This window comes from Mus caroli, chromosome 10, assembly GCF_900094665.2.
Source record: "Mus caroli chromosome 10, CAROLI_EIJ_v1.1, whole genome shotgun sequence".
Classification (NCBI taxonomy): domain Eukaryota; kingdom Metazoa; phylum Chordata; class Mammalia; order Rodentia; family Muridae; genus Mus; species Mus caroli.
Genome location: NC_034579.1, coordinates 84,310,796 through 84,338,653, shown reverse-complemented (window position 1 = coordinate 84,338,653; position 27,858 = coordinate 84,310,796). Strand labels below are relative to the sequence as shown.

Genomic DNA, 27,858 nt, shown 5'->3' with positions numbered 1-27,858 from the left:
TGATGAACAGCAGTGTGGAAATGTAAGCCGAATAAACCCTTTCCTCTCCAACTTGCTTCTTGGTCATGATGTTTGTGCAGGAATAGAAACCCTGACTAAGACCATCTCCAGTTTTCACAGGAGAGATGATGCTCACAAAGGTTATGTGACCAGTCCACATTCTCACTCCAGGTAGATGAGGAAGCCAGGCTATGGAGATAATTCTGTGCCTTAAAGTGCCACGATATCTTCCAGATTCCTACTCTTTCCATATAACCTAATGACTACAGATCTAAAAATAAGCACTCACCATGGTCCTATAATGCTATCCCATTTTCTTTTTCTTCTCTTCTCTTCTCTTCTCTTCTCTTCTCTTCTCTTCTCTTCTCTTCTCTTCTCTTCTTCTTCTTTTTTTTTTAATTTTGTTGTTATGTTTTTTCGAGAAAGGGTTTCTCTGTGTAGCCCTGGATGTCCTGGAGCTCACTCTGTAGACCNNGCTGGCCTCGAACTTAGAAATCTGCCTGCCTCTGCCTCCCAAGTGAAGGGATTAAAGGTGTGTGCCACCGCTGCCCAGTGCCATCTCATTTTCTTGGCAAACTCTTTTTCCTATTTTCTGATAGGCTCCCCAATCCTTCAGTGGATCTTCATGTATCACAGGATGACTTTGAACTACCAATGTTCCTGCTCTACCTCCTGAGTGCTGGGATTATGTGTAGCTACTTTTATGAAGTGCTAGAGACTGAACCTAGGGCTTTGGGCCAGGCATGAATTATACCAACTACACTACATCTCCAGCCATGAGGTAGCTTTTAAAATAACTTCTCTATCTTCAAATCTCACTTAGTATTGATATAACTCATCAGAAAACGGAAAGCATTAGAGGAAACACAGTTCCACCTTCTCTCCAGCTCCCATACAAACCAGTGGCCATCCTCCATGTCTTGCCTTCAGTTGGAGAAGAGACGTCCCTACTACTGACCAAATCCTCCTAGTTGTCTCTGAACCCCATGTCTTCCCACCACCATTCTTTCAATCAATCCTCCTTTCTCCTCCAATACCCTACCTTGCTTCTCCTTCATTGTTCATTCAACACCCAAACACTTCTCCAGTCTCTCCCCACTTTCACTGCCAGCTTACTTCTGCGCTTCCACCATCTGGTCTGTAGCACTTCCTTTACTAGATGTCTGCTACTTGTCCCATCCAATGAACATGGCTTCTGCTTTGTGGAATGAGCTCGTGCCCAGGTTCCTGTGCTTCCAACACCAGCGGCTCCCTTCCTAGTTCCATATGACTTGCTTTCTCATCAACATTTTACCCACTCAATTACTTTCCATGAAAGAAAGTTTATGGGAAAGGTCATCACCCCCAATTTAGGCATTGAGTCTGGGGAGCCGTGTGACTCTATGAAAGGTAGAAAGCTTCATGCTGGTTGAATGACAAGAGAGCATCATGGATGCAGGCAGGAATAGGGAGGCTTACAAAGGAGACCGAGAAGTACAGCACTGGGAGGAGAGATGCCCAAGTGATGTACACTCAGGAGATACAGTGGTTAAGAGAATCACAGACCAAGGTAGATAAGGTTAATAAGGACTGGAAAGCTGAAATTGGATTTGAGCCGTTAGCAATACACTGCTGGTCATCGTTTATAAATAACTTCAGGATCAGGGCAGAGGCTGATGTCATCAGGCCTGACTTACTGAACTGAAAGGCAAGCCAGGGAGTACAGACCTTTCTTCTAAGAACCGTTTATACAAAGGGAAAAATAGTAAGAGCACAGACTCAAGGGTGGAGGGGGCTGAAGGAGAATTCTGAAAAGAAATAGGTTATATCTGACCTTGTTTAGATATTGTAGAGAGGAAGGCTTACCTATTTCCAAACCATTTCTGATGCAACTAAATGCAGAACCTGTTTCTTCTGTCACCCAGATTTAGATACTATATATAAAGCACAATGCAAATGTAATGTCTTTATTCTTTCTGCTATGTCATAATGACTTAGTATGATGTCATAATGTCATAATGACCAGGACATCGATGAACTGCATTTTATGACTCTGTAACAGACCATTCACCCTATTGTTCTCACAAGATCTTCATTGAAACTGATCCAGCTCTTCAGTGGTTGTATTACTCAACATCATCTCTTGCTTTTGTCCTTTTAGAAGATGAAGGTTATCTGGAACTGCTGTTACCAACATGGACATATTTACTAATTTTGTTCTGGGGCAGCAGATAATCAGACAGACTATACCATCATTCAGATCTGGTGAAACCTAGATGTTCAGCTTCCTCTTTATGGGCCTTGGGACTGGGCTTTTCCAATTTATATGATGTGGAATATGACTTTTATCAAGCAAACTTGATATAGGACTTGAATTCCAAGATCACCTTCAAATATCTAGAAGCACACCCCTGCCCCCTTTTTTCTTGCCAACCATATAAACACACATTGGCCAATAAACACAGATGCTCTACAAGTCTTTATGTAGATATCCTGATCAACTTTGCTCAATAAAAAGGAAGATAAAAGCAAAAAGAACCTGAAACTTAACTCTGTGGACCAAAGTGACAAAAACCAGTATACTATGTTTGGGAACTTGTCATAAACATTCATTTAACTTTCTCTTCTTACACACCTCTATAATCCAGAACTAGCATCCTAGGGGCTCTTATTTCTCTGTGTTCTTTTAAACTACATGGTTTCCGATGCATATGGCAGACACAGCTAGCTTACAGAATCTAGGAGAGGGCAGGGAGGCGACTGCAGTGATCTATGGGGTGTTGTCACTTTGTCTCTTTTGCCTTGGTATTGTTCTGGATGAGAGTGGATAACCACTGGTGACTCATTACACCTTAGAAACAAGTGCTACTGGAGGACAAATCCTGTCTTCCATGAGACTGCTACGGCTAGGTGCACTGTCCCCAGCAGGCATAAAGTGAATCATCCAACACAGAAGGCTGCAGAGTCCAAGGCAAGCTTGACTTGCAATTCTCTTATATTTCTGTAACACTGTGTAGGGTGAGAAGCAGTCCTAAGTCTGGACCAAGTCACTCACTCTCTCACACACACTCTCTCTCTCCTTTCTTTTTTTCTGTCTGCCCATTCTGTCCTTCCTTTCTTTCTTCCTTTCCTTCCTTTTTCTTTCTTTTCTTTCTTTTCTTTCTTTTCTTTCTTTCTTTCTTTCTTTCTTTCTTTCTTTCTTTCTTTCTTTCTTTCTTTCTCTTCCTTCCTTCCTTCCTTTCTTTCTTCCCTTCCTTCCTTCTTTTTTCTTTTTTTCTTTCTTCTTCCTTCCTTCCTTCCTTCCTTTCTTTCTTTCTTTCCCTCCCTCCCTCCCTCCCTCCTTCCTTCTTGCCCCTCCTCCTTCCCTCCATCCTTTCTGTTATCTTTCCTCTTCATACTCTTCTGATTCACCATCTCCCCAAGAACAAGAGGTGCTCACAGCTCTTTAATTTGTCCCAATTCACACCTTCAGAGTTTGCCTATCTCTGATGTTCCCACAACAATTGGAAACTTTCCCCACTGACCCCAAATTGACCTGGATTTGACTTTTGACTTTAATTTAGTTGACAGACTATTTGTTTATCATAGTCATGCTTAGTGATTGGGGAATAATAAAGGATTCATATGCACATATTTATTGAGGGTTGTTACTAATTTAATCATGTAATTCCCAAGTTGATATGTGGAAGTCCTAACCCCTAGCACTTTAGAATGTAACCTTATTTTGGAAATAGGGTCTTTACATAAATAATCAAATCAAATGAGGTCATTAGGATGGTCTGCCACCAAAAGTGGCTATCCTCCTTACAAGAAGAGAATTGTGAGCACAGAAACATGGAGACACAGAAGCCAGTGTCAAAATACAGGGGTAAGGAAGCCACATTCAAGGCAACAAGCCCAGAACATAGCCTTTCCACAGAGTCCTCAGTAGAGTCCACCCACAAGCCCAGAACATAGCCTTTCCACAGAGTCCTCAGTAGACTCAACCCTATTGATACCTTGAGCTTGGACTTACTGCCTTACTCTGAGGCAACTGTGGATAGAAATGAAGGTGAATACCTTTGTTGATAATGCACGCCCTGCCATGGTTAAAGTACTGGTCTTCTTAGGAAATAGTGGGGAAGAGATGTAAGGTGTAAAGAGAGAGAAAAAAAAAGTCCAAGAAAAGAGCAAAAGTATTGAAGACAGTAAGAGCTTGAGAGTGAAGCCAATAGTTCCTAGGTGCCTTGAAACATTTGGTGAAGGGGACAGTGAAGACCCTTACTAAAGTCAGAGAGGGTATTTTCATCCCAGAGAGCTGGTTTTGTAAACCTGGCTCTGCTAACAGCTTTCTTAAACCCTGTTGAGTATCACTCTCTTCATTTATAAGTATGGGCATACTGATAGATGCATGAATTGTGCAGGTTAATTTGTAGGAACCTGTATCATACTGTATAATACTTAAAACACTCCATTCATCAATGTTGAAAAGCTACTATGTGCCAGCCATCATGCTAGGCTTTAGGAATACAAAGGTAAATAACACTCAGTCTATTCCTTAGGAACTTCACTCTCTAGGGTAGAAACAGAGATTTGAACAGATTAAAATGATGGTAAAGAAACATGAGGACCAGCACAGGGTTAAACCCAGGGCACTGTGGATGTACGGTAGGTAACTGGGAAGGAAGAAAACAGCCCCAAGGGACAGGGTAGGGTTAGAAAGTGTTTCTTTGAGGAAATGATTTTTAAGTGGATTTGAGAAAAATCAGGTGAAGAAGGAAGAGAAAGGAGTTCCACACAGAGGGAAGACAGACTTGCTGTACAGCTGTGTTTTTCTCTGGCTCATGCCTCTTCAGTTCGATTGCTGAAAATATACTCTCGTCTGTAAAACACTGTCAAAGTCCTAAAGGCTGGATCCTGTTCTGACTGTCCTCAGCAGCACACTGAGGTTATCTTTAAAACAAACAGACCATCAGAATCCCTTCCTGTAGCCATCTGCCTATTGCCTGGCTGCCCCAAGCCCATGCCTTCTTCTCTTTTCATCCTTCTCCTTACTTGCTTGCTTCTGCGTTCTTTCATTAGATCTGGAGACACAAGATAAAAGCTAATTTCTAACTGTGGGGCAGGGCAGCAAACTATGGCCCAATGATTAATCTGCCTGTTTTAATAAATAAAATTTTACTGGAACAAAATGGCACTCATTCATATTCATACTGTCTATAGCAACAAAGATATATTTCTTTTTTTTTTTCTTTTTTTTTCCACAGAGACCATACATCTTGCAAAGGCTAAATGATTTACCGCATGGTCCTTCACACAGATGGCCCAAATCTGGTCCAATATTTATGTGTGGTAGAAGATGGGTATAGGGAATAAATGGACACTATACAAGTAATAGAGGCAAAGAAGGAAATTTTAAAGAAGGGTCCTGCAGAAGAGGTGTTCATAAGTTCTACCTGGGTCAGAAGAGAATTGACAGCTAAAAGTCGTGACAACTGAACTAAGAGCCAAGGGATAAAAAAGAAGTTAAGAGAGAAGAAAGATGACTCTTGGCAGAGAGTGGTGTGTGCACAGCCAGGCAGTGGAGGAAAAGCTTGCAATTCAGTTCCCTACTGACTAGAGAAGAAATAAGAAGAGATAGATAAGGCTGGAGAATTAGCTGGACCCAGATCAGCAGGGTTCCCAACTATGAGAGTTACACTATGGATTTTTGGAAATACCTTACCATTTCCCACATGTAAGAACCTCTGAAGGATTAGAGCACCATAGATGAAAGCAAGCTGAAAGCAAGTGTGTGCTTAGGATCCCTCTGGGCAATTAGCATTTGTTGGGCATTTATTTTATGCCAGATTTGTGCTAAATGCTTCATATGCATATATGCATATGGAAATGCGCAGTGAGTAGTGGTGGAAACCAGGTAGAAAGAGGTAAAGCAAGGCAAACAGACATGGCTCTCTGAGCATGTCTGCAAAGTAGAGGATCCCATATGACATACAAGGACAGCAAGGAGACCAGGGTGATGCAAGGGGTAGGGTGATGTCCCATAGTCGGGGCCAGGAGGAGTAACTGAAGGTAAGGAGTGGAGACAGAGGGTGTCACAAACTGAGAGACCAGAGAGAAATGATGCGAGCAAGGCTGACTTGAAGGAGTGCAGTCTGTAGGAAAGTTGGGAGACAGGCTGGATTATGGAGAGGTTAAGGCATTGCCGGGGAAATGAGAAAATGGAGGTCACAGCACTTGAGCAAGTTACCCGGGAGCTCTGCTCTTTTAAGGCACAGAGGAACATGGTTCTAGCTGGAGTTCTTAAAACAAGTCTATACCTCAGCAGCTTTAGGACTTTCTTAGACTCACGATTGCAAATTCCTCACCCCAAATATCTGGTCATTTGAAGCAATTCTAGAGATCAAATTATGCAAATGTGCTCCATGACTAAATTAGAGGCTAATTCATGTGAACATTAGTTAGTAATGGGAGTTACATTACTGGATTATTAGAAAATGGGGCAACATATTTTAGTGCTTAAAATTTTAATCAGAGTAACTTCCAGATGGAGGAAAAGGCTCCTTTCCATCACCAGATTGGAACCATGGCTGACATCCTCCCTGAGAGTCAGCCTTTCAGCATGGTCAATCTAGCACACGCTCTCATTTCTGACTTGCTGTGCTGCACAAGCAATCAGTATCCTTTCCCGGGCTAATGGCATGTATAAGAACAATTAATAGCTTTCATGACACCAACATTTTGTCCTGTACCTTTAGACAGCTCAAAATATTAACATAATCACCCCAAACAGCATTGCTGCCAGACTCCATGAGTAAAGCAAATCTTTAGGGAGACAAGACCATGCTGATGAGAAGTCAGCCTTTCTCTGTCCCCTACCACCCCTCTGCTGTCGCTGCTTCTTGTATTTGTAATTTAGCTGTTGTCCAGATAAAGAATGGCTCCCCTTTGGCACTGACTGCTAGATACTGACAAATTTTAAATGTCAATGGTTGGAAAGCAAAAACAAAAACAAAACAAGCCACTTTTGTAAGAATGAGTCTACCACTGCTGTCTGTCCTAAATGAGTTTGGAAATGTATAGATGTTTTTATAATATAAGGGCATCCACTCAATTCAAAGCCCAGTCTGCTTCAGAAACAGGAAGATAGAGGAAATGGACATTTTTCTCTTATACTTACACATCATAAAAACTTCCTAGATTTGCCTGAAAACATTGTTAAGTAAGAAATCATCACGGAATGATTAGTCTTAGCCATTACGGTCAAGTTATTTCTGTTGTCTACAGGTCTAACTTCTTACTTGGATGGTGGCTTGCTAAGACTTAAAAGGTCATTTTTTTTCCAGACCAGCTACAAACTGAGCTCTTTGCTCTGCAGCAAAGTTCTGGAACATAGGACAGATCTGTAGGTCTATTAGCATGTAACATGCATGCACCACAAAGATGGGAGAAAATTTTCATTTAAGTATGTACCTATTGGCCTCTCTTGCTTCCATCTTCTGTTGACCTCTATAACCTCTAATAGCTCCTTGGGTCTTTTTCAGTGTGTTACGGGAACTTCTCATTTTGACCTCCAGTTTGAGCTTTATGAATGCTATCCGCTCAAGTTCCCAGAAATGCCAATTTGTGTGTGGTTTCCAGTAGTACCTTTATAATCGATTCCATAAAGCCTTCATCCTGAACACTGGTCAAATCACCTCAAGTCAACAGGTCAACAGGAGCTGCTGAAGGAATGATGTACTATACAATTTCATTCTTTTCCCCTTTAGAATTTACAAATGTAACTGTTGGGTAGTGAGGCCAGAGAGTCTCTGAGTCAGTCCTCCTCCAAGTAATAGACCTTTGTAATGTGATCTTCACACCACCAATCTGCTGTAGTATTGCTTAGGAGTGATAGATGCTATCACTAGCTCCATTTGCCTTGACTTTGAACTCCAACAGATTGCTTGCCTTTTCCATTATGTATTTAACTTAATATAGGAAAATCTGCTGATTGATTCTGATTGTAAGAAAAGATAAGGGGCAAGATTCCTGTCTTATATTCTATCTGCATGAAGGAATGTTTGTGGGATGTGTAGGCAAATACTCAGGACAACAGTATGCCTTGACTGAGGTAAGGGTCATGTTTTGTTCATCATATCCATAGTAACTAACACATCCTAACACATGGAAAATATTTACAGAGGACTCAATGCCAGAATGAGACAACTAATGCTCCATACTCTCATTGACCAAAAAGATTTTTTAGTTTATAAACGAGACTGAAGGTCCAGTCATGTCAATCTGTTGTATATGTGGTGTTTACGGGTGAATTTCTAAACATATAGCATTATGTTAGGAGCTGTGAGAAAGGCAAGGAAATCACACACAAAACAGACTTGCTGAGTTTCTCTTCTAGTAGAGAAGACAAGATATAGACGAATGGAAACTTAATTCCTAACTCTAGAACGATGGCTGTAAAATCCAACCTTTAAGCGAGTTTGGAAAGACAAGAGTCCTTAAGGGAAGTTATGTAAACCAGGCATGGAGACCTTTGAGAATAAAAAGTATAAGGGAGAGAAATGAAATGACAGTCCCCGAGAAGCAGGAGAGGATGTAAGGAGCAGAGACATAGACATAGAGGGGTTGTGACTTGGACAACTTAGAGAGCAGTCATCTAACTCAGAAAAGGAAAGATGGCAGTAGCAATAAATACAATAAGGGGGGGGGGACAAGCAAGTCTGCATAACAAAGAACACATCCCTAAACTCCTTGTTGGGAAAATAAAAAACATTAAAACTTAGTCATGTTACATACATTGCAAAGGCTGAAGAAATGCACAAGGCTCAGAGGACCCCCACGGCTTTCCCAGGTCTGGTGAGAAGCAGGGAGATTGTGCTTATGCGGGGAGCAGATGTGATGTACGTCTTTAGAGGGAGCAGGCAGGGCGGGACTAGGGAAGACTTCAGACGCATGACTGGTGAGAGGGCTTGTGATGTCAACACACACATGACTTTCCCAAAGTCTTAGCTGGCTTAATTAAGGCTCTGTTGTAGTCCTTCTTGAATTGTACCAATTTCTATTTATTTGTATATTCTTAATGATGCTTTGGATCTAACCTCTGTCCTTGATGTCCTATAAACCAGGATGAAGGCATAGAACAAAAATTTATAATTCTTGTACCTATGAATCAAGGGTAAATATTAAGAGCCCGAGGAGAAGTGATGAAAGACAATAAAGAGTTAAAAGCATTTGGGGGAGGAACTTCCTTCTTTTCTAGCCATGTTCAGGAATCAGTATCAAGTCATATTTACTAAAGTTAATGATTGTCATTAGATAAAAATTAACCATATATTATGTCTATGTTTAAGAGTATATAGAATATATTTAGCAAAAAAAAAATTAAGCCTTGAGTAAATGCTTTCTTCAAATGTTATTTACACGAAACATTTACACTTAACCCACAAATAGAATATGTTTCCAAAACCAAGTGCATGCATGGATATACTATGACATTTTAACCAACATTAATTATATCCTTTTGATGTCTACTATCTTCTTCTAAAAAGACCTACACCACATCATGGTTAATGGGAGTGTGGTGCTTGTTGCTTAGGCAACAGAATGAATAAATGCAGGTCAGAATATGCCACAAGAAAAAATCAAAAGCTAGACTATGACACCGAATGGAAGCTGAGCAGGTCTAACAGAATTTTACATTAATGAAATCTGTTTCTTAAAGTGGGCCAAACACAGAGGGCTTTAAGTTCAGCATTAAGTAGCCTACGGCAACCAACAGACTATTATCGTAAAGGTAGACAATCTTGTCTCATAATATTGGCCCCAAACAAATGGTGCATGAAAGCCTGAAATGCACTAATTGATGACACCATCTAATTGATGACACCGTTTCATGATTTACTTCATCTTCACAATTAATTAATCCTTCTACATGGCAAATCAAAGCTGTTGTTTTGATTTTGTCTCATAGTACAAGTCCTTGGCATATCTGAGGTAACAAGGTGATCTTATGTTCTGGAAGATTCCTTACACTACTTGGAAATAAACAGATAAAGCCACAACTTAGGATTAGACTTTGATCTTCCTACGATCCTCGTTTTTGTTTTTGTTTTTGTTTTTTTTTTTTTGGTTGTATTTGGTGCACAATTCACACATGTCTGTTCTGCACACTCTTTCCTCAAATTCTCTTTAGAACCAGAGAGATTACCTTCTCGTTAAATACGTTCAAAGGGGGATTATATTTGTTCATAAGTGTTTAATACTCAGAGGAAAATTAGGCTGAAAGTTAATCGTCCTTCAGTATGGACGATTAACTCAGTGAATCTAAACTTCTCACCGACCAGAATAGATTTGGACCAGGGCTTGGGAATGACATGCCCCGTTTCAGATAGAGACAGGGGGGAAAAGTAGCTGCAGAGAGATGTAGTCAATATAAGTAATGTCAAAACAATATTCAATTTGTTTGCTAGTTCTGGTAATTATTAATACCATCTGTTTATTGCCCTAAGTAAGTCTTAAACCTCTCCAGGGCTGCAACAACTTCCCCTTCCATCCTATTTCAACACCCACAGAGTCTCGACTGTATAACCAGTGACTGTCTGATGGACACAAGAAAAAGAAACGCATAGCTCATTAATTAATTTAAAAAAACAACAAGATACCCCTAAATGGTTATATGCATATATTATTTAATACTCATATGATAGGCCACATTTATGCATTTTAAAAAACCTTGTAGGTATACACATTTTTTTTTGTAGGAGTAGAAGTTTAACCATCTTAATAACCCTCAAAGCTGTAATAATTCAGTCAACTTTGGAGAAAAGCAATCTGGCAAAAGGAACCGCAAAGCTCCGACTAGACCTCAGTGGCTTATGAATGTGCTGCAGGTGCCAGCCTCAGCATTTTATCTCAGAGGAATGATTAAGGACACCTATGAGTTGTTTGTGTGCTACATGCTTGTGACATGTAGGTCTCCCTAAATTTAGGGATCAGTGATAATGTGCGATGGGACCTTAAAAGCAAGGGAAGGTGAGAAGAACCGTGATGTAGCTTGAAGGAGCTTAACAAGGGGAGCTGATGAGTGCCTGGGGAGGTCTAGGAATGATTAGAAAACTACATTGTCGTTTGCATGCCTCCCATCCTCCTTTTCACCTATATGCACACTGAGAAGTTTGCACACGCCCGGTTTAGACTGCACACAGACCAGGACTCGAAAGTACACCAATGCATTTGGTACACCTGCCGCTTTCTATACATACCCTGACAGCTAATTGACCCAAGTGTTTGTTTTTCACGTAAAGTAACAAACAATACTTCATGGCTCTTCAGTCAGCATGTGCTTTCGCTAAGCTAAGCGACTGGCTGAAGCAGCTAGCTCACGAAGGGTCATCCACAGGATTTAAACAGCCTATTGAATGATTAGCAGGGAAAATGATCTTCAGACCATCGACATAGTGGACTCTCTAATTAATTACAAATACTGATATTCACGCGGAAATAACATGTCTCCGGAATCCAGATTTATCTGGAGCGAGGTATAAATCTAATTGTATGCTAAGATCACAAATGTATAGGAAGGGAAAAAAATCATACAATGAATGACAGGGAGACTAGAAATGTTAATCTTCTTTCAGAGCCCATAAATAGAGCTCTCACCAGTTCATACAACACACATGTCTAATGGATGCATATAGATGCCATTTTCTAGTCAGTGTCTGTATGCACACAACAAGTTCTGTCCTAAAAGGCATCCCGTTTTTCTGATGCAGTTACATATCTAAGCCGATCCGTTTCCGTGCAAACCAGGCTGCCTCTGAGCCATGTAAAGACACATAAGAAGCAAAGACAGACAAAAGGTAGCTCCGTGGACACAGAGAGCATCTTACCATAAACTGTACACTGTCAAATCCATTAGCCATCAGGTGGTTCTCGTACTGAGGTAGCCCAATGCTTTCCAGCCATTGTCCCACTGTTTGGACAGGGCATCTGGGTCCTGTAAGAGGGTGAAGAGGGAAGCGCTTTAGCAGGGAGTAGCCGTCCACGGGGTAATAGCGATAGTCCGGGGCTGAGGGGTGGCATTGCCACATCATGCTCCTGGGGAAGTTGTTATCAAAGGAGCCCGCCAGCTTGACAGATTAACGTTCTCAGCGAGAGAGCAAAGTCAGAAGGAAACCATAGTTTGCCAGGCAGGCTGTGGAGTAGGACTTGATCCTAGCTGCACATTTCTTTACATATTAATCTTTACTACCGACCAGTGCGTCATACAGCCCCCCAGAACCAGGCAGGAGAAGAAGGCATATCAAGCTGTCAGCCTAGGCTGCTCTGCGTTCTATGTGACTGCTAGAGTACTCCACAATGAGCAACACACGGCCAGCAGCCAGAATTCTTTTTATCAAGTACTCCTACACTCATCAGTATGCAGCTCCACGCTCCTTGCTCCCCCTCGCTCGCTCGCTCCCCTTCATTACCCAGCCCAGGCTACACCTCGCATTTTCAATAATAGCCATCAGATAAGGCAGATTCTTTTTTTTTTTTTTTTTTTTTTGTCTGCAAGCTGTAAGCCCGCTGCTGCTGCTGCTCCCTCCTACACACCCATCCAAGCGTCAATCTTGAATGATGAGAGCAGTCAAAACAAATGCAGAAAATAGCAAGACTCAAGCAAACCAAAGCGCCTCAATCGGAATCGAAGAAGCTTCATCCCGGTTATACGTTACCAAGCTATTTGTTGTGGGATTTTTTTTTTCTTTTTTTTTTTTACGTTTCAAAAGACACCAGGTAACGTGAAGCTTGAACTACAGCTCCTAAGGAGGCTCGCCACAGGTCCCCTTTCCCCTTCCCTTCCTCGCCTTTCTCCCTTTAAAAATGTACCAGAGGGAACCGTTTCTGATTGAAAGCTTCACAGTGTAATTATTCTTTTTTTCTTTACGGTGCAGTCTCAAAGTGAACCTCTCTGGGGATTTTCTTTTTCTTTTTTTTTTTTTTTTTTAATTTTTGAATTACTGCAACATATAGAAACTGCATCATAACCTGCAAGCCAAGACAATTCATTCCTCGTTTGTCCTAAACAACAACATTATTAGGCACAAGAAAAGCCATTCCCACTCTGGTATTTATAACTCTATCTACTGAGCGCCCTATTCTAAAATATCTATAAAGGTAACATTAACTGGATAACTAAGTTTTTTTTTTTTAAATAAAGAAGAAGAGCCCTAACCAAAAATAATTCAAGAATAACAGATGTAAGTGTGTGAGTTTTTACTGAATGGCAGACAGACTGAGTAATTTATTTAATAATGCAGAGAAACCACAGATTAATAATAGAATCTGCAGAACTACCTCATCAGAGGAGAGACTCAGTACTTGAAGAGAACTATCAGAAAGGCTAGGCTCGCCCTCAGTCCGAGGAAGAACCCTTGTCCTTGGGTTCCAGGAAGACTAGCAGCTTCTGCTTGAATGCCGCCTATGATGGGGCTCTCACCACCGAGCCAAGCCTCTGTTCATTAGAAAGATAGTTTACTTCCTACCTAACTCCCACTCCCTGGCTCCAGCTTTGCCTTGGGAGTCACACAGATTGGGAACAGAGTCTTTTCCACATCAAGTACTTTAAAAATTAAACATAACGCTCACACTACCCACCCGACTCTGCCCTGAACACGCAGTCTGTGCCCAGCGAATATTGATCGGGTACACAAAACCTTCACTGGTCCTCAAGTCTCGTCTTTCTCAGTTTCTTTTCTCATTTTAGGGCCATTGCCAATCTCCTCAGCATATAAATATTGACTCTCAAGACAGCGTGCAGGTTTCTTCTATTGCTGACACCAATCCCTGGGTTCTACTCCTTCTCCCTCTCTGCTGCCCTATGTTTATGGACCTGTTGTCTCCTTTAGATTTTTTGCCTTCTTTGTTTCCTGGCACCTGGCCCAATATAACAATGGCCATTGTATTGTTCTTAAGTCTCTGCTGTATTTTTAACCACTAAAAACTCCTCTTCCCCCATCCCCGTGTGTGTGTGTGTGTGTGTGTGTGTGTGTGTGTAGACCACCGTGTACACATATGAAGGTCAGGGGACAACCTGCATGAGTCTGATTTCTGTTTTCATCATGTAGGTCCCAGGGATTAAACCTAATTAGGTGTGACAGCAAGTGCCTTCACCCCCTGACCCCTTTCTTGCCCTCGGATCCATGGTATTATTTTTTAAATCTAATTTATAAACAGTGTCAGAATAATCTAAGACACAGCACTGATAACTCAGCCTTGTTTCGAAACACTGCCGTGTTTTCCTGATGGATTAAAAGAACTCCGGACTCTTCATGGTGTTTGGGGTTTTCATCTGGCTCTACCTGCTCTTCACAGTTCTCAACCAGGGGCAATTATTTGCTGGTCTCTGAAGGAAGGCTGAAGTGTACTTGGGTAGGTTTTCTTACTACCCTACAACTCTGTCGTTTCCTTTATGAAACCTCTTCTATTCCTCGATAGGACACATCTCTCTCTTTTCTCTAAAGTGGCACATTTAGACCTTCTAAAATAACAAATATTTCTTAACCTACATGATTATTACTTGTGTCTAGACTTGTTTCTTGAAAGCAGGGCGTATGCCTTTCTAATACTGTATGTATACCATATGCGTTCAGTTTGCATTAGATAATCAACATGATGTACCCTCACAGTCTGAACTACAGAAAGCACTCTCATTTTCAGATTTAAATCATTTTGTTTTAGTCAGTAGGTAAGTTTCTTTTAAAACTGCACTCCAAGTATCTGATTTCTTTATAAAAAGGAAGTATTGTGGCCCACAGGAGAAGAAGCAGGAAGAATATAAGAGCCAGAGGTTGTGGTTACCCAGGATCTGTGTGAGCTCTCAGTGGCTGTGACTAGGTGCATAAGACCTGTGTAAGATCAAGCCCACCCAAATCCCAGCATGGATCCAGGAAGGTCTATGAAGCCCTGCCACCTGCTAAGGGCTTTTTGGTAACTGATGCTTACTGGGGAGGAGGAGTCAGTTATCTTTAAGGATGGAGCGACCCATGCCCCAGCAGATAGTCTTATACTCATGCATGTTAAACAGACTTTAAAAAGTGGGCTTAACCAAAGAGCACATGAACTTGGGAAGGCAGAGTGGTAGGGGAAATGGGGGAGGGGACCAGAGGGGAGGAAAAGGTGGGTGGATTTTATTCAAAGGCAGCATAAGGATGCATACAACCCTCAAATAAAAGAAGACATTTTAGTTTTTAAATAGAAAATTCAGGTCGGGATTTTTGCTCAGCATCTTTACCCTCTCAATTGAGCAAGCATGTCTGGGTGAGTTACATTGTACTTGATTATAATTTATCTCTTGTTGCCTCTCGATCTTTTTAGAATGTTGAAAAAGTTATAGACATGCATGGGTCAACTGTAGAAGATTGCAATTCTGCCGCATGACCTGCAGGTGAAGATGAAACTAAGATATATATGACTTGTGAATGATCAGATCGGAGGCTGTTACCAGGTGAAGTCCAATGTAAGTCTCACATATAGTGTCTCTTCATGGACATGTCGTGAGAAGGTAAACAAGCTCTGTAAACACTGAGTAAACAGAAGGATATATTTTTGTTTGGCAAGGCTTAAGATGATCGGCTCACTCTTTAAATCCAGTAACCAAGCACCTAGCAAAAGGAGCATTCGATTCCTAGGTATTAAGTCATGTTCATTAAGTGAATGAATAAATGAATGAATGAATGACTCTGGAAATAGGTTTTGGTTTCTTAATAAATAAAAAGGGAAAATCATTTGAAGGCTTAGACTGTTGTATAAAGACAGCTCAGAGAGATTACTGGTAGCCGCCCACTTTAAAAATCTTTATATAGAAATTCCTGAATTCTGTTATTTTAACTTTTAATTCCTTGATTTCTGTTTAATACTTCTCATGTGTTAGCAAAATGTGGGCAGGTGGGGGTGAATTAGGAGATGGCAAGACAGGAAAAGGAGGGAGAGGAGGGACAGAGATCCTGAGTCATGCTGGGTTCGGATTTTGTTTAAGTGTTTTCTCATGAGTCAAACTTCTAAAGGATCCTGATTTAGGCCTGAAGATCACATTTTTATTGTATCTAAATATATTCTTCATTTTACTTAAAATACTTTCCTGGAGTCTTGAAATTCTTACAACACATTACCGGCCAGGCACCTTTATTCAGCCAGGACCTCTGTAATTTCTCAAAGTGAGATTCAAACAGGGAGAAGAGGGAGTGAGCTCAGGGCCACGTGTCCCAACTTGTCAATTATCATCATTGATGATAAAGAAAGTGATATTCAAGCTATGTGATGGGACTAGGGGCTTTCCGATGGCACCGTCTTCTGAAGACAGAATCCTAGGGCTCCATTCTCAGAAACAAGTATAATTGCTCAATACTAGGGTAATCAAACAAACAAACAAACAAATTCCAATTAACCTCCCCCCCAAACCATTAGAAGGTTCTACAAACTATTCTAAGACTGCACAACAGATGAAGAAATGCTTATTTAAAACTCTTCTAAATAGTGTGATCAGGACTCTGTGGTGGGTGGTTGCTGGCTGGCTCCCACCTGCCTTTGCATCAGAGTCCTCTCCACAGACACTCTTGGTCTAAGCACAACCAGGACACTGGGCACCTTCTTTCCTGAGCTCCGAGTCCACAGATATGGTATCTCATCAGAAGGGGTAGACCAGCCTTCTCTATCTCCTTGAAGTTGTGGAGGTCAAGTTCCCAGTGAAAACAGCTAAACAAATCAGGAGCTTCCTCCATCCTCCCAGCTCTCAGTCACATGGTAGAGTCCACCTCAGTTTGGGTAGATCAAGAGCAGTGGGGGTACTGTGCACTTCCAGGGTACAGGCTCCATGCTTAGAAAGATAAACAGAGAAGACAAGGCCCGTGCCACAGTCCACTGCTAACAAGGATCACTCAAAGCTTTTGTCTAAGAGTCAGTCATTAAGAATCTAAAGTTCTAAAGCTCTCCTTGGGGTGGGGGTGGGGGGTTAATTTCATTTGAAACAAAAGTTGAGAACAAGGATATTATCAAAACCAATAGAAAATCCTAGCACTCCAGAGACAGAGGCAAGAAGATATTGAAATCTTAGCCAGCCTGGTTACATAGGGAGAGTCTGTGTTAAAGTGGAGGTGTGGGGCGGGGGGATAAAGAAAACGATTTGGGTGCTAAACAGCTAAGGAGAAGCTAGTGTACTTCATTCAGGCAAAAAGTCAAATGGTATCCCACTTTCAGAAAACCAGGGAAAGAGAAGTATTAAGTGCCCTCTGCCTGGCTTCAAAAAACTTCTGTTTCAATTTAATTGGACCAGACTGCAGAACAATTTATACCTCAAGGAACTGAAAACACAAATTAAAAAACAGACAAACAAAAAAACCAAACCCAATAGCATGACCACCTGGTGATTAGTGAAGCTTCATAGCTACATATCAACCTGTGGTAGCAGATGAGGGACAAGAATTGACACAGAGATGGGGGCCAGATGGCAGCACCCGACCAGGTAACACTTGTGAATAGATGTATGCAATGTGTTACATCCATAAAGTGGAATATTACTTGGTGATAAAAAGAAGTGAGGCAAGGCAGTATGCTACAATAAAGATCAAACTTGGAGATGCCATTCTAGGTGAAGGAAGCCAGACAGAAAAATCAGGTGCTATATGCTTCTGTTCCTATGACAGAGGAGATAGACAGAGTCAGGAAGTCAGCTAGGAGTTCCCTAGAACTGGAAAGGGGATTTGAGGGGGCATGTAGAGTCACTATTAATGGACCTGGGACTCCTTATGGAAGAGATGGAAATGTTTTATACTTGCTTATAGAGCTGGCTGTCAACTTCTGTAAATATATTAAAAATCCCCACTGCTTTGCATATTTAAGTAGGTGAACTGAATAGTATATAAATTATGACTCAACAGCTTATTGCTACTTAATAATAAAATGTAAAAATAAAGATATTTTTAAGTTCAACAAAATTGAGCACACATTTGTATATAAATAAACTTTGATTATTTCACATATGATATATATGATATATATCATTTAGCCTGCTATTTTGGTGCTTTGTTATCTTCTTCTCATCTTTATTTTTCTTGGTTATCTCTCCCCTATCTCTTCTTTTAGTCTGTGTCATCCATTATCCTTATAAAGATATCCATATTAACAAGTTAGAATGCAAATTCACATATATTTTCTCACTGTTAAATAGCATATATATATATATATATATATATATATATATATATATTCACACACAAAGGCTAGTATATTCAGAGATACATAAAATATGTAGGGAATTTTGATACTGTTTTACAAAAAAGGAGTCATATCACACTTGCTTTTGTGAGCCTTACTTTTCTGATCCAATAACGTCTTATGCAAATTCTGTTAAAGAACTTATTAATTATAATTTAGTATTCATTGTTATTGTGTTTTTTTTCCTTTAAAAATAATTGCATGAGCCAGGAGAGATGGCTTAGTAGCTAAGGCTACGTGCTCTTGCAGAGGACCCAAGTTTTGTTCATATATATGTGTGTGTGTGTGTGTGTGTGTGTGTGTTGGTATTCTGTCTAAACTCCACCCACACAGTTACAGTTGCCAGGTAGGCTTGGCCCACTATAAAAGGGGGTGCTGGGCCCCTCCTCTCTATTACACTCTTGCTCTCTTGCTCTCTTGCTCTCTTCCCCACCTTGTGACCCCTCTCTCCCCACGTGGTCATGGCTGGCCTCCACATATCTTCTCTCTCTCTCTCTCTCTCTCTCTCTCTCTCTCTCTCTCTGCCTCTACTCCTCTCTTAACTCCTCTCTCCATGCCCTAAATAAACTTTATTCTATACAATACCGGTGTGTGTCTGTCCCTCAGGGGGAGGGGATGCCTTGGCATGGGCCTGCTGAGGCCCCCCCCTTCACCCAAACCCCACCAGAACATATTCTTACAGTTCTTTCTCTTTACATGATCACAACACTATGTATATATGTATGTGCATCTACATATGTATGACTGCATAGTAGTCCATAGTATGGATATGCCACAGTTCATACAGTTTTTTTTCTGATATCTTTAGGATAATTTGCTTGTTTTCTTTAACTTTTTCAGACAACATGTAGTTTTATAAGAAATTACCATGAGGAGAGATTACCTAATACTTTTCCCATCCACCCCTAGTTTTTCATGCAATAACATAGGCAGGTAAGTGACACTGGTTAAACTCTACTGACTTCATTCAGATTTCACCAGTTTTACATGCACACATTTCTATGTGTTTCTTCCTATCCGATCTTATTGTGTGTGAAATCATGTGACCACCATTGCAGGAGCAATAATCTCATATACTCTTTTATGGTCCCAGCCGTCCCTCTCCTTGTGTCCCACATCTTCTGGCAAGCATTAATCTGTTCTCTGTGTCAATCATGTGGTGACTTTAAGAATGACTCCTGGGTGACACATACCATACACATAGTGTATCTTCTGGGAGTGGCTTTTCTCACTCAGTCTGTCCTTTGAAACCCACACTAATGATCTTCGTCAACAGCATAGACATTTTGATTACTGTATATTTTTCACAGCATGGATAAATCAATTTGTTTAAATTTCCATCTGTTTTTCCCAGAGTGAGGATACCATTAGCAAAATATGACATCCCCTAAGTCACTCTATGTGTTCCCAACTCTGGTGACATTACAACTTTGTAACCTTCTACCTTTTCCTTCTCTCCTTTTCCTATAGCCAAATGTAACCACTGGATTCTTTTCACTTACCTCTCTACCTTATTGTGAACCAGTTCTCACCATTTGCTGGCACTTGTTAAGATAATTGTGTCCTAGTCGATTTCTAACATGTCCTGGTAGTGTTTTTCTCCTGTTTAACAAATCATTCAATGTTTAAGTTGCATGCTTAAGTTGGCACATCCTCTTCAACTTGACCTCACTATATTTACTATAGTCTGTATAATAATGTGCCTTCCTACCTTGGGCTTTCTATTTTCATTTCCTTGTAGCTTTGTTAGGCTATTTTCTGAAACTGTTTTAATTGAATAAAAATAAAACCAATGTATCAAACCTTGTGAGCTACAGCTAAGGTGTCACATTGGGGAAATGTATAGCACTGGATGTCTGTGTTAGAAATGAAGAACTTCAGGTCAGCAAGTACTTAGGAAATATGAGCAAAACAAAAAGAAATAAATTCAAGAAGAACAAAAGCCAGAAAATAAAGATCACCAAGGAAATAAATAAAATATACAACCAGTCAATAGAGAAAAATCACTGAAACCAAAAGTTTCTGATGAAATGGTCAGTAAAATTGAATAAGTTTATGTCTGTAAATTCAACCACTAGGGAAATGAACAAATATATTGAGAGATGAACTACTGGGCCTCACTCATGGAGAGCTGCACACTGAAGAGTTCTCTGTTTATTAAATATATTATATTCGTAGTTAGAAATCTTTCTATAAAGAAAGTCAAGGACTTGATGGCTTGAGAGGGGAATTTTACCCACTATATAAGAAATAATGCCAATTCTGCACAAATATTTCAGAAAAATGATGTTATCCAACTCCTTAACCAGACAAAAGCCGGAGCCATATGAGAAAACAACACTGTGTATACCAATGTCCACTGGGCATAGGTGGAGAGATTCATAACCAAATCGTGACAAATATTCAAGCTAATACAGTTTAATCAAACACCTCTGGTGATTCATGAAAGGGAAATAAAGTGAAACATACCCAGATCAGAAAGGAAAATAAAAATAACAGTGTTCCTGTTGATATAGGACACAATTTTCTATTTGTAAAATTTTATGAGACTTAACATAAAGTTTATTAGAGTAAGTGAGTTTAACAAGATTTGGGGATACAGGACCAATATACAAAAACCAGCTATGTTTCTTTATAACTAACCATAAATAATTAATAAAATTTAAATAAAAATCATCGTAACATACAACAATGCCTAGACACTATGAATTTCTTAGGAGTAAACACATCAAAAGATATGAGGGACTTTATACTTACAGCTATAAAACGTGGCTGGGATGTATCACATAGGACCAAGATAAACTGTTCTATGGATTGTAACACTCAGCATTACTAACATACTCGTGTTTCCCAAATGCCTCTATATACTCAACTGAATCTTAATAAAAATACCAGCAGGTGTATTTGGCATTAGAAGCTGAATTATATGTGAAATGTAAAGGATCTAAAGAAATAGAGTGGAAGTATAGTGCTTTAAGGGAATTTGATGATCAAAGTTCAGCAAAAACCTTTAAGTTCTGCCCTTCAAAATATACTGTAAAAAAAAAAGAATATGTGACTATGCATAAATCATATCTGATAGCAAACATATGCATTTGTTTTATTTATGTATACATGTATGTAGTTGAACTGTCAAAACACAGTGATTAAAAAATAAAATAGATATTAAATGGATAGAGGAGTTAAACTGGGGTTTCACCAGAGATGTATAATCAATAAGCATGTGAAAACATTAATCACTGGGAGAATCCAAATGAATCTACAATGAGATCACACTGATTAGAATGCCCAAACCAGGGCTGGAGAGATACCTCAGTGGTTAAGAGCACTGACTGCTCTTCCAGAGGTCCTAAGTTCAATTCCCAGCACCCACATGGTGGCTCACAACCATCTGTAATGGGATCTGATGCCCTCTTCTGGTGTATCTGAAGACAGCTGCAGTGTACTCATATAAATAAAATAAAATAAATCTTTAAAAAAGAATGCCCAAACTATGTCTCAAAAATACAGATGCCTAAAGTAACAGAGTCTGAAAACATCAAGTGTTGATGATGGTATAGGTTGATTGTGACATGGATCGATTGGAATTCCGACACTGCTGATGACATGTGAAACGGTACAACCACTGACAACAACAGTTTCTAACAGTTTCTTTTACATGGCCATTCCAAAGTGCTGGAGTCCACCCAGAGAAATGAAAGCATGTGCCAGACAGATACTTGGAACCAAGAACTCACAGTGGTCTTCTCTATAATAGGCAACAATTGAAAGCAGTTTGGAATGTCCACTGAAAGATGAACAAACAAACTGTGGTGTATCTATACAATGGGTATCTTTTAACAATGAGCAGATGAAGCAGTGACTAATAGAATAATTCTACAGAGCAAATACAATAAAGATGCCTCACCTAAATGACATATTCTGTGCAATTCCTTTTATTAAGGTTCTATGCAGTGCAAACTCTTCTATAATGATAAAACAAACCAAGCCAACAAACAAACAAACAACCCAAATAGATTGACAGTTCCTAGGAGGAGGAAGATGAGGAGGAGAAGGAGGAAGAAGAGGAGAAGGAGGAGGAGGGGGGGAGGGGGAGGAGGAGGAGGAGAAGGGGGAGTGGGAGGGGGAGGAGGAGGGAGGTCAAATGGATGAAGCTGAGGCATGAAGGACCACTGTGGGTAATATACTGGCCCATGTTCCTGGTTGTGGGAATGATCTCATAGATATAGTCATCTCTCTAGCATCAAAGTATATACTGAAGCACATGCTGTCTCTTGTGCATTCATATGTATGGGTGCATGCGGAGAGCAAGAGTCAATGCTTCCTCAATTACCTTCACCTTTATTTCTTCCTCAGTTATCTTCACCTTTATTTCTTCAGACAAGATCTCACACTGAACCCGGAGCTCAGTGATTGACTAGAATTGATAGCTAGCAAACCCCAGGATCCTTCCATCTTTATCCCATGTGTGCATCACAGATTCACTGTCCTGCTCCTGGGTCTTTATGTTAGTGTCAGCTAACTCAAGTCGGCTCAATTGTGTGGCAAACACTTTACCAACTGACGCCTCTTCTCATGGAATGCTCAGTCTTTTATAGATCGAGTATACATAAATAAGTTGGCTTTAATTTTTTTTCATAGACATAAAATAGGAAAAGGAAGTGTGAAGTCCAGGGAATGTAAGGTTTCTTAGAGCAGTCAGGGGATGTTTCTGTGAAAACTTTAGTGCAGGAGATGCCAGACTGGTTTTCTAGGAAAAGAGTTGTAGGCAGTAGAAACAGCATCCTGTCCTGAATGCCAGGGTGGTACCTAGTAGGAAAAGCCAAGAAACTCTTAACAGGAGTCCCACTTTCTGCCTCATCCCCATCCAAATGATGGATGGACTGTGTTCTCACTCCAGACCTTGGTCCAGAAACTTAACAACTGTACTAAAATCAAGGCATGATTTCAGTGTAGCTCTTTTAGAATTAGTTTTCACTTTTTAAACAAGGCAACTAGAATTCTGATTATTTTCTGCCATCTTTTAATTAGCTTCTCATTAATTAGGCACGGGGGGGGAGGTTCTTTTCTGTATACTTCATATACTTCCTCAGCATGCACTGATTTTTTTCAACAAATACTTACAAAGTACTTCTTGTACCAAGCATTTGGCTAAGACATGGGGAGAGACATTTGAACACCCCTGCTCTTGGGCAATTTAGAGCCTCAGGAGAGCATCAGTTTATCCCTGAGAAAAGAGGCTCTTGAAAGCAGAGGGATTAAAACCAGAAACGTGACTTATTATTGTGACCAAAAAGAGAAGAGAAACATCTTAAGACAAAACATGGTCTGCACCAATAGGTGTTGTTGAGTAAGATGAAACAGTCAAGGTAGGGAAATGCTCTGTCAGAGGCAATAGCTGTATTTGTTCATTTGGAAAACAGCTCTTGGAGAATGGGAGAGAATTGGAAAGCTTCTGACAAGGGTTGAAAAGAAAGGAGCTGGCTCCTTAAACATGTAATAAATATTGGTTAAATGCTGAAGTGACAGACAGAAGACTTTTCTGTCCCACAGAATGTGTCCTTCCAGCAATTTAAGCCATACGAAACAGAAGGGAGCACCTACTGTGTGTCCAGACTCATCTATGGGCTATAGTCTGAATGTGCTCCCCAAATGTATTTGCGGGAACACAGTCTCCAGTGTAACAATGTTGGGAGGTCAGGTCATGGCTCTGCCAGGCTGACTGGCTTGACTTTGCTATTAGAAAGGCTTGCGGGGTGGGTTCACTCTCTTCTGCCTTGGGAAGAAAACCATGTCAGCTTTCTGCCATGTGAAGACATCGGCTGAGGGTCTCCTCAGATACTGGGTGTCAGCACTTCAATTGGGCTTCCCTGCTTCCAAAACTGCGAGAGAATAAATTGTTGTTTTTTATAAATTACTCAGTGTTCAGGTGCCTTTCTGTGGCAGCATAAACCATCCTAGGATAAAGTCGTGTCTCATCATGTGAGACAAGTTACAAACGTATGCTGAACACTTACTGTGGTCAGGCTCCGTTCTAGTTCTGCCACATCTACAGGCTCCCTTTGTTTACACAGGTACCTACTTCTATCATGGTCTTTTTGGGGAAGGAAATAAGACACAGCATCATTATAAATAGTCCGACGTCATCTATTTATCCTTGAACCTTAGGGACCTGGTTGAAGGGTTTAGTGATCACTCATCTCCTCGGCACTGGAAGGGGGGCGGGGACACCTATCCTTTTGCAGAAGTGGACCCTCGCTTGCACGCATGCCAGCTTGTTTATTTTTCTTGTTCCCATCACGTTTAATCGATTCCTGGCCTCTGTATCAAGTAATGAAAACAAAAGTAGGTTGGAGAAGGGTCCTATCCCTTGGGTATTTATTTCTGTTTGATGCTAACAAAGGGCTTTGCTGTTTCTCTAAGATTGAAGCTGCTCTATGGGCTTAACCTGGGTGCTCGGAAGGTTTGCCACACATGGCTGCTTACACTGTGGGGTCGAGAGAGATGGCTGCCTCCGTGGGACCTGGGAGAACATGGAGGTTGGGAGCTCAGGCTTCAGAGCCAGAGGTACTTGGATTTCAATCTTGGCTCTTCTCCACTATTTCAGTATTTGCTGTTGCTATTTTTGACAGCGCCATAGAAAAAGTACCATTCCACTTGGACAAATCCCTGTGGGTAGGCTGTTTTTTGATACCATGAAATGGGGCACGTCGCCGATCTATCTCGTAATATCTGAAGTTGAGATGAAATAACGTGTGTGAGAAAGCACCGTGATACAGAAAGATGATTTCAATGCAGGGGATAAATTATCCTTACGGCCAAGAGAATATACACTTGGGTTTCATTTAGTCCCCCAAACAAATAGATTGGTCTGGAGCCATCAGGTCTTTTCTTCGCCTAGTTCTCTTTGTTTCCAGCAGACAAAAATGCATGGGGTGAGCTGGCAGGCCAAATAACAGAGGAAAGCTAATTGTATGGTGAACTGATCGCAGGGCCTGAATGTGTGATACTATGCCTTTGTCTTATTGAACACACACGGAGAGCCAAGTCTCCGGCACCAATCAGACTAGCCTTTGGTATCTGACTGAAGGTGTGGCTACGAGGAACGGGATGGGACTGGGAGTGTCTAGAAAAAGATGATAAAAAGATGATTTATTTTTAATCTCCTAGTTTTGTCATTTAGCAAAAAAGGGATCAATAGTTTCATCACATTTCAAATAAAGCCTGGCAACCTGGCAATTTTTTTTTGTTTTTTTGTTAGAGTCTGGTAAAAGAGCACACTGAACTTTTATGAAGGCTGTGACTGCATGTGGGAGAGAGCCAGCACGTTGGGTTAGCAGGCAATGACCTCTGTGCATGCCAGATTTCCTGTTTTGTATTACCCAATGCGAGCATGGAAGCTAGGAATGAGCCGTGCTCACCCCTGTACGATGGCGTAGGAACGAGCCCGACACTTTTATTTTTAATCTGGAAAACAGCACTCTCTGGTTTTTCAGATCCTAAATGTCCTCCAGGCTGAGATGTATAAACTACATACTCATATCTGCTTCTGGAGAAATATTAGCAGTGAATTAACATGGGGAGAAGAGATGGCCTTAAGGATAGCGCTCCTTCTAATGAGGAAAGGATAGCCTGGGACAGAAACAAGAAGCGGGGGTCAGAGGTCACAGGAGGAGAGATAGCCTGGGACAGAAACAAGAAGCAGGGGTCAGAGGTCACAGGAGGAGGGATAGCCTGGGACAGAAACAAGAAGCAGGGTCAGAGGTCACAGGAGGAGAGATTAGTTACTCGGAAATGCTGTGGGTCAACAGAACTCAGGATCCCGAAGCCAAGACGTTCATCGGAGAAAGCTCCGAGCTCAGACATGGACGTTTAAATGCTAACGGGGAGTCAGGAGCTATGATTTAATTTTCCCTTAGGCCTCACATTTTATTTGAACTAAAAACTTCATAGGATGCTTAAGAAATACCAGCCTTTACTAAACAGATCTGACAACTTATGCACTGGGGTATGGTCTAAAATAGGAAATGGAATTTAAGCCTAAAATGCTAAAATCTTCTGGAAGACAACAAAATTATTCATATAGGCTGTACCTGACTGGGAGAGAGAAAGAGAGAGAGAGAGAGAGAGAGAGAGAGANAGAGAGAGAGAGAGAGAGAGAGAGAGAGAGAGAGAGAGAGAGAGAGAGAGAGAGAGAGAGAGAGAAAGCCCAGTAATTCAGTTGATTTCATTTTGTTTTCTCATCTTTTAAGGGATCTTCAAAAGTCTACTCATGAAGAGAAGAAGGTGCTTAGAATATCAGTGTGCCCAGGCCTCCTGGGTGGGAACCCTTGAATTAAAAAGCCAAGGGGTAAAGGAATGGGTTCTGGCCTTAAGGCTCTTCTAGGATGGTAGGAATGTAACTATCATACAGAGTGGAGAATGCAGTAATGGAAAGGTGTAGTGGGTATTTATGAAGTGTAGGAATGAAGAAACGGTCTTAGTTTGGTTTGAATGGAGAGTTTCCAGAGCCTTCCATTTGATCTGTAACTGGAGGGCTCAGTAGGCATTTGTGAGGCCAATAGAAGGATGCTAGGTGCTCACACAGAGGGACCTGCATGAGTTGGTAGTTTCAATAACTAAGTGACCCATGTTGCTGGAATTCAAAGGCTTTGCATGCAAGCATGAGGAGGCATATGTAGGTACCCAACTGGCAGGGCAGGCAGACAGGACACAATCCAGAGACCTGTGTGTTGAGACAAATGCAGCTATTTTATTTCCTGGTAACAAATATATGATCAAACTTCTGCCACGCAAATATCACTTAGAGCACTGATTCTCAATCTTCCCGATGCTACCACCCTTTAAGACAGTTCCTCTTGTTGTGGTGACCATAAAACTATTTCATTAGTACGTCATAATTGTAAGTTTTCTACTGATGTGAGCTACAGTGAAAATATCTGATATGCAAGATATTCAAGATATGATCCCTTTGAGGGTCATGACACACAGGTTGAGAACCTCTGACTCAGAGGATGGGAGTGACCAAATAATACAGAGAAGAAACCAGGAATAGGTAGGCAGAGGAAACCTACCAAGTTCTCCTCCATGAAGAACTTATAGATGACCTAACTAAACACTGGAAAGTCTCTAAAGCAGAGAGGATTCCATACATCCTCAGTCACTTAAAAGCTTCCACAGTGTCTGCATCTGCTGTGAAAGGTACCCAGTCTGTCATGCCCCCACTCCCTACAGAAGTGAAGCTGAAGGTCGATTTTTCCCATAGAGAATATTTTGTCTAATATCAGTTCAAACCTAGACAATAGTCACAGCAAATGGACAGTCGCTGAATGTTGGAAGGATAATACTAAAATCCGAGATGTCCAGGTATCCTATGCATGAATTGCAAAGTGAAGAAAAAGAGTTTAGTATACAAGTTTATAGAATACGATTGTGAAGGAAATTCAAGAAGTTAATAAATATGGAAAGCACTTAGCTCTTCCGGTCAGAAAAGCACCGGGGCAGCTGGGGCGCAGGGTCTGCTGACACTCGCCAACCGCCCACAACACCCTCCACAGGATCTTAAGACTTCTGGTGAGTGGAGCACAGCTTCTGCTCCAATCCAATTGCGCGGGACCTGAGACTGCATTAGTTAGGGAAGCAGAAACC

The 27,858-nt window shown here is 40.9% G+C and overlaps 1 protein-coding gene across 1 annotated transcript in view; it reads right to left on the bottom strand.

The window, feature by feature from the left end:
- Anks1b (ankyrin repeat and sterile alpha motif domain containing 1B) overlaps positions 1-27,858 on the bottom strand; it is a 1,052,697-nt gene that overhangs the window by 387,764 nt on the left and 637,075 nt on the right. The window contains exon 16 of the mRNA XM_029482977.1: positions 11,847-11,953. Within this exon, the coding sequence (XP_029338837.1) occupies positions 11,847-11,953 (107 nt within the window). The remainder of the gene's footprint in view (positions 1-11,846; positions 11,954-27,858) is intronic.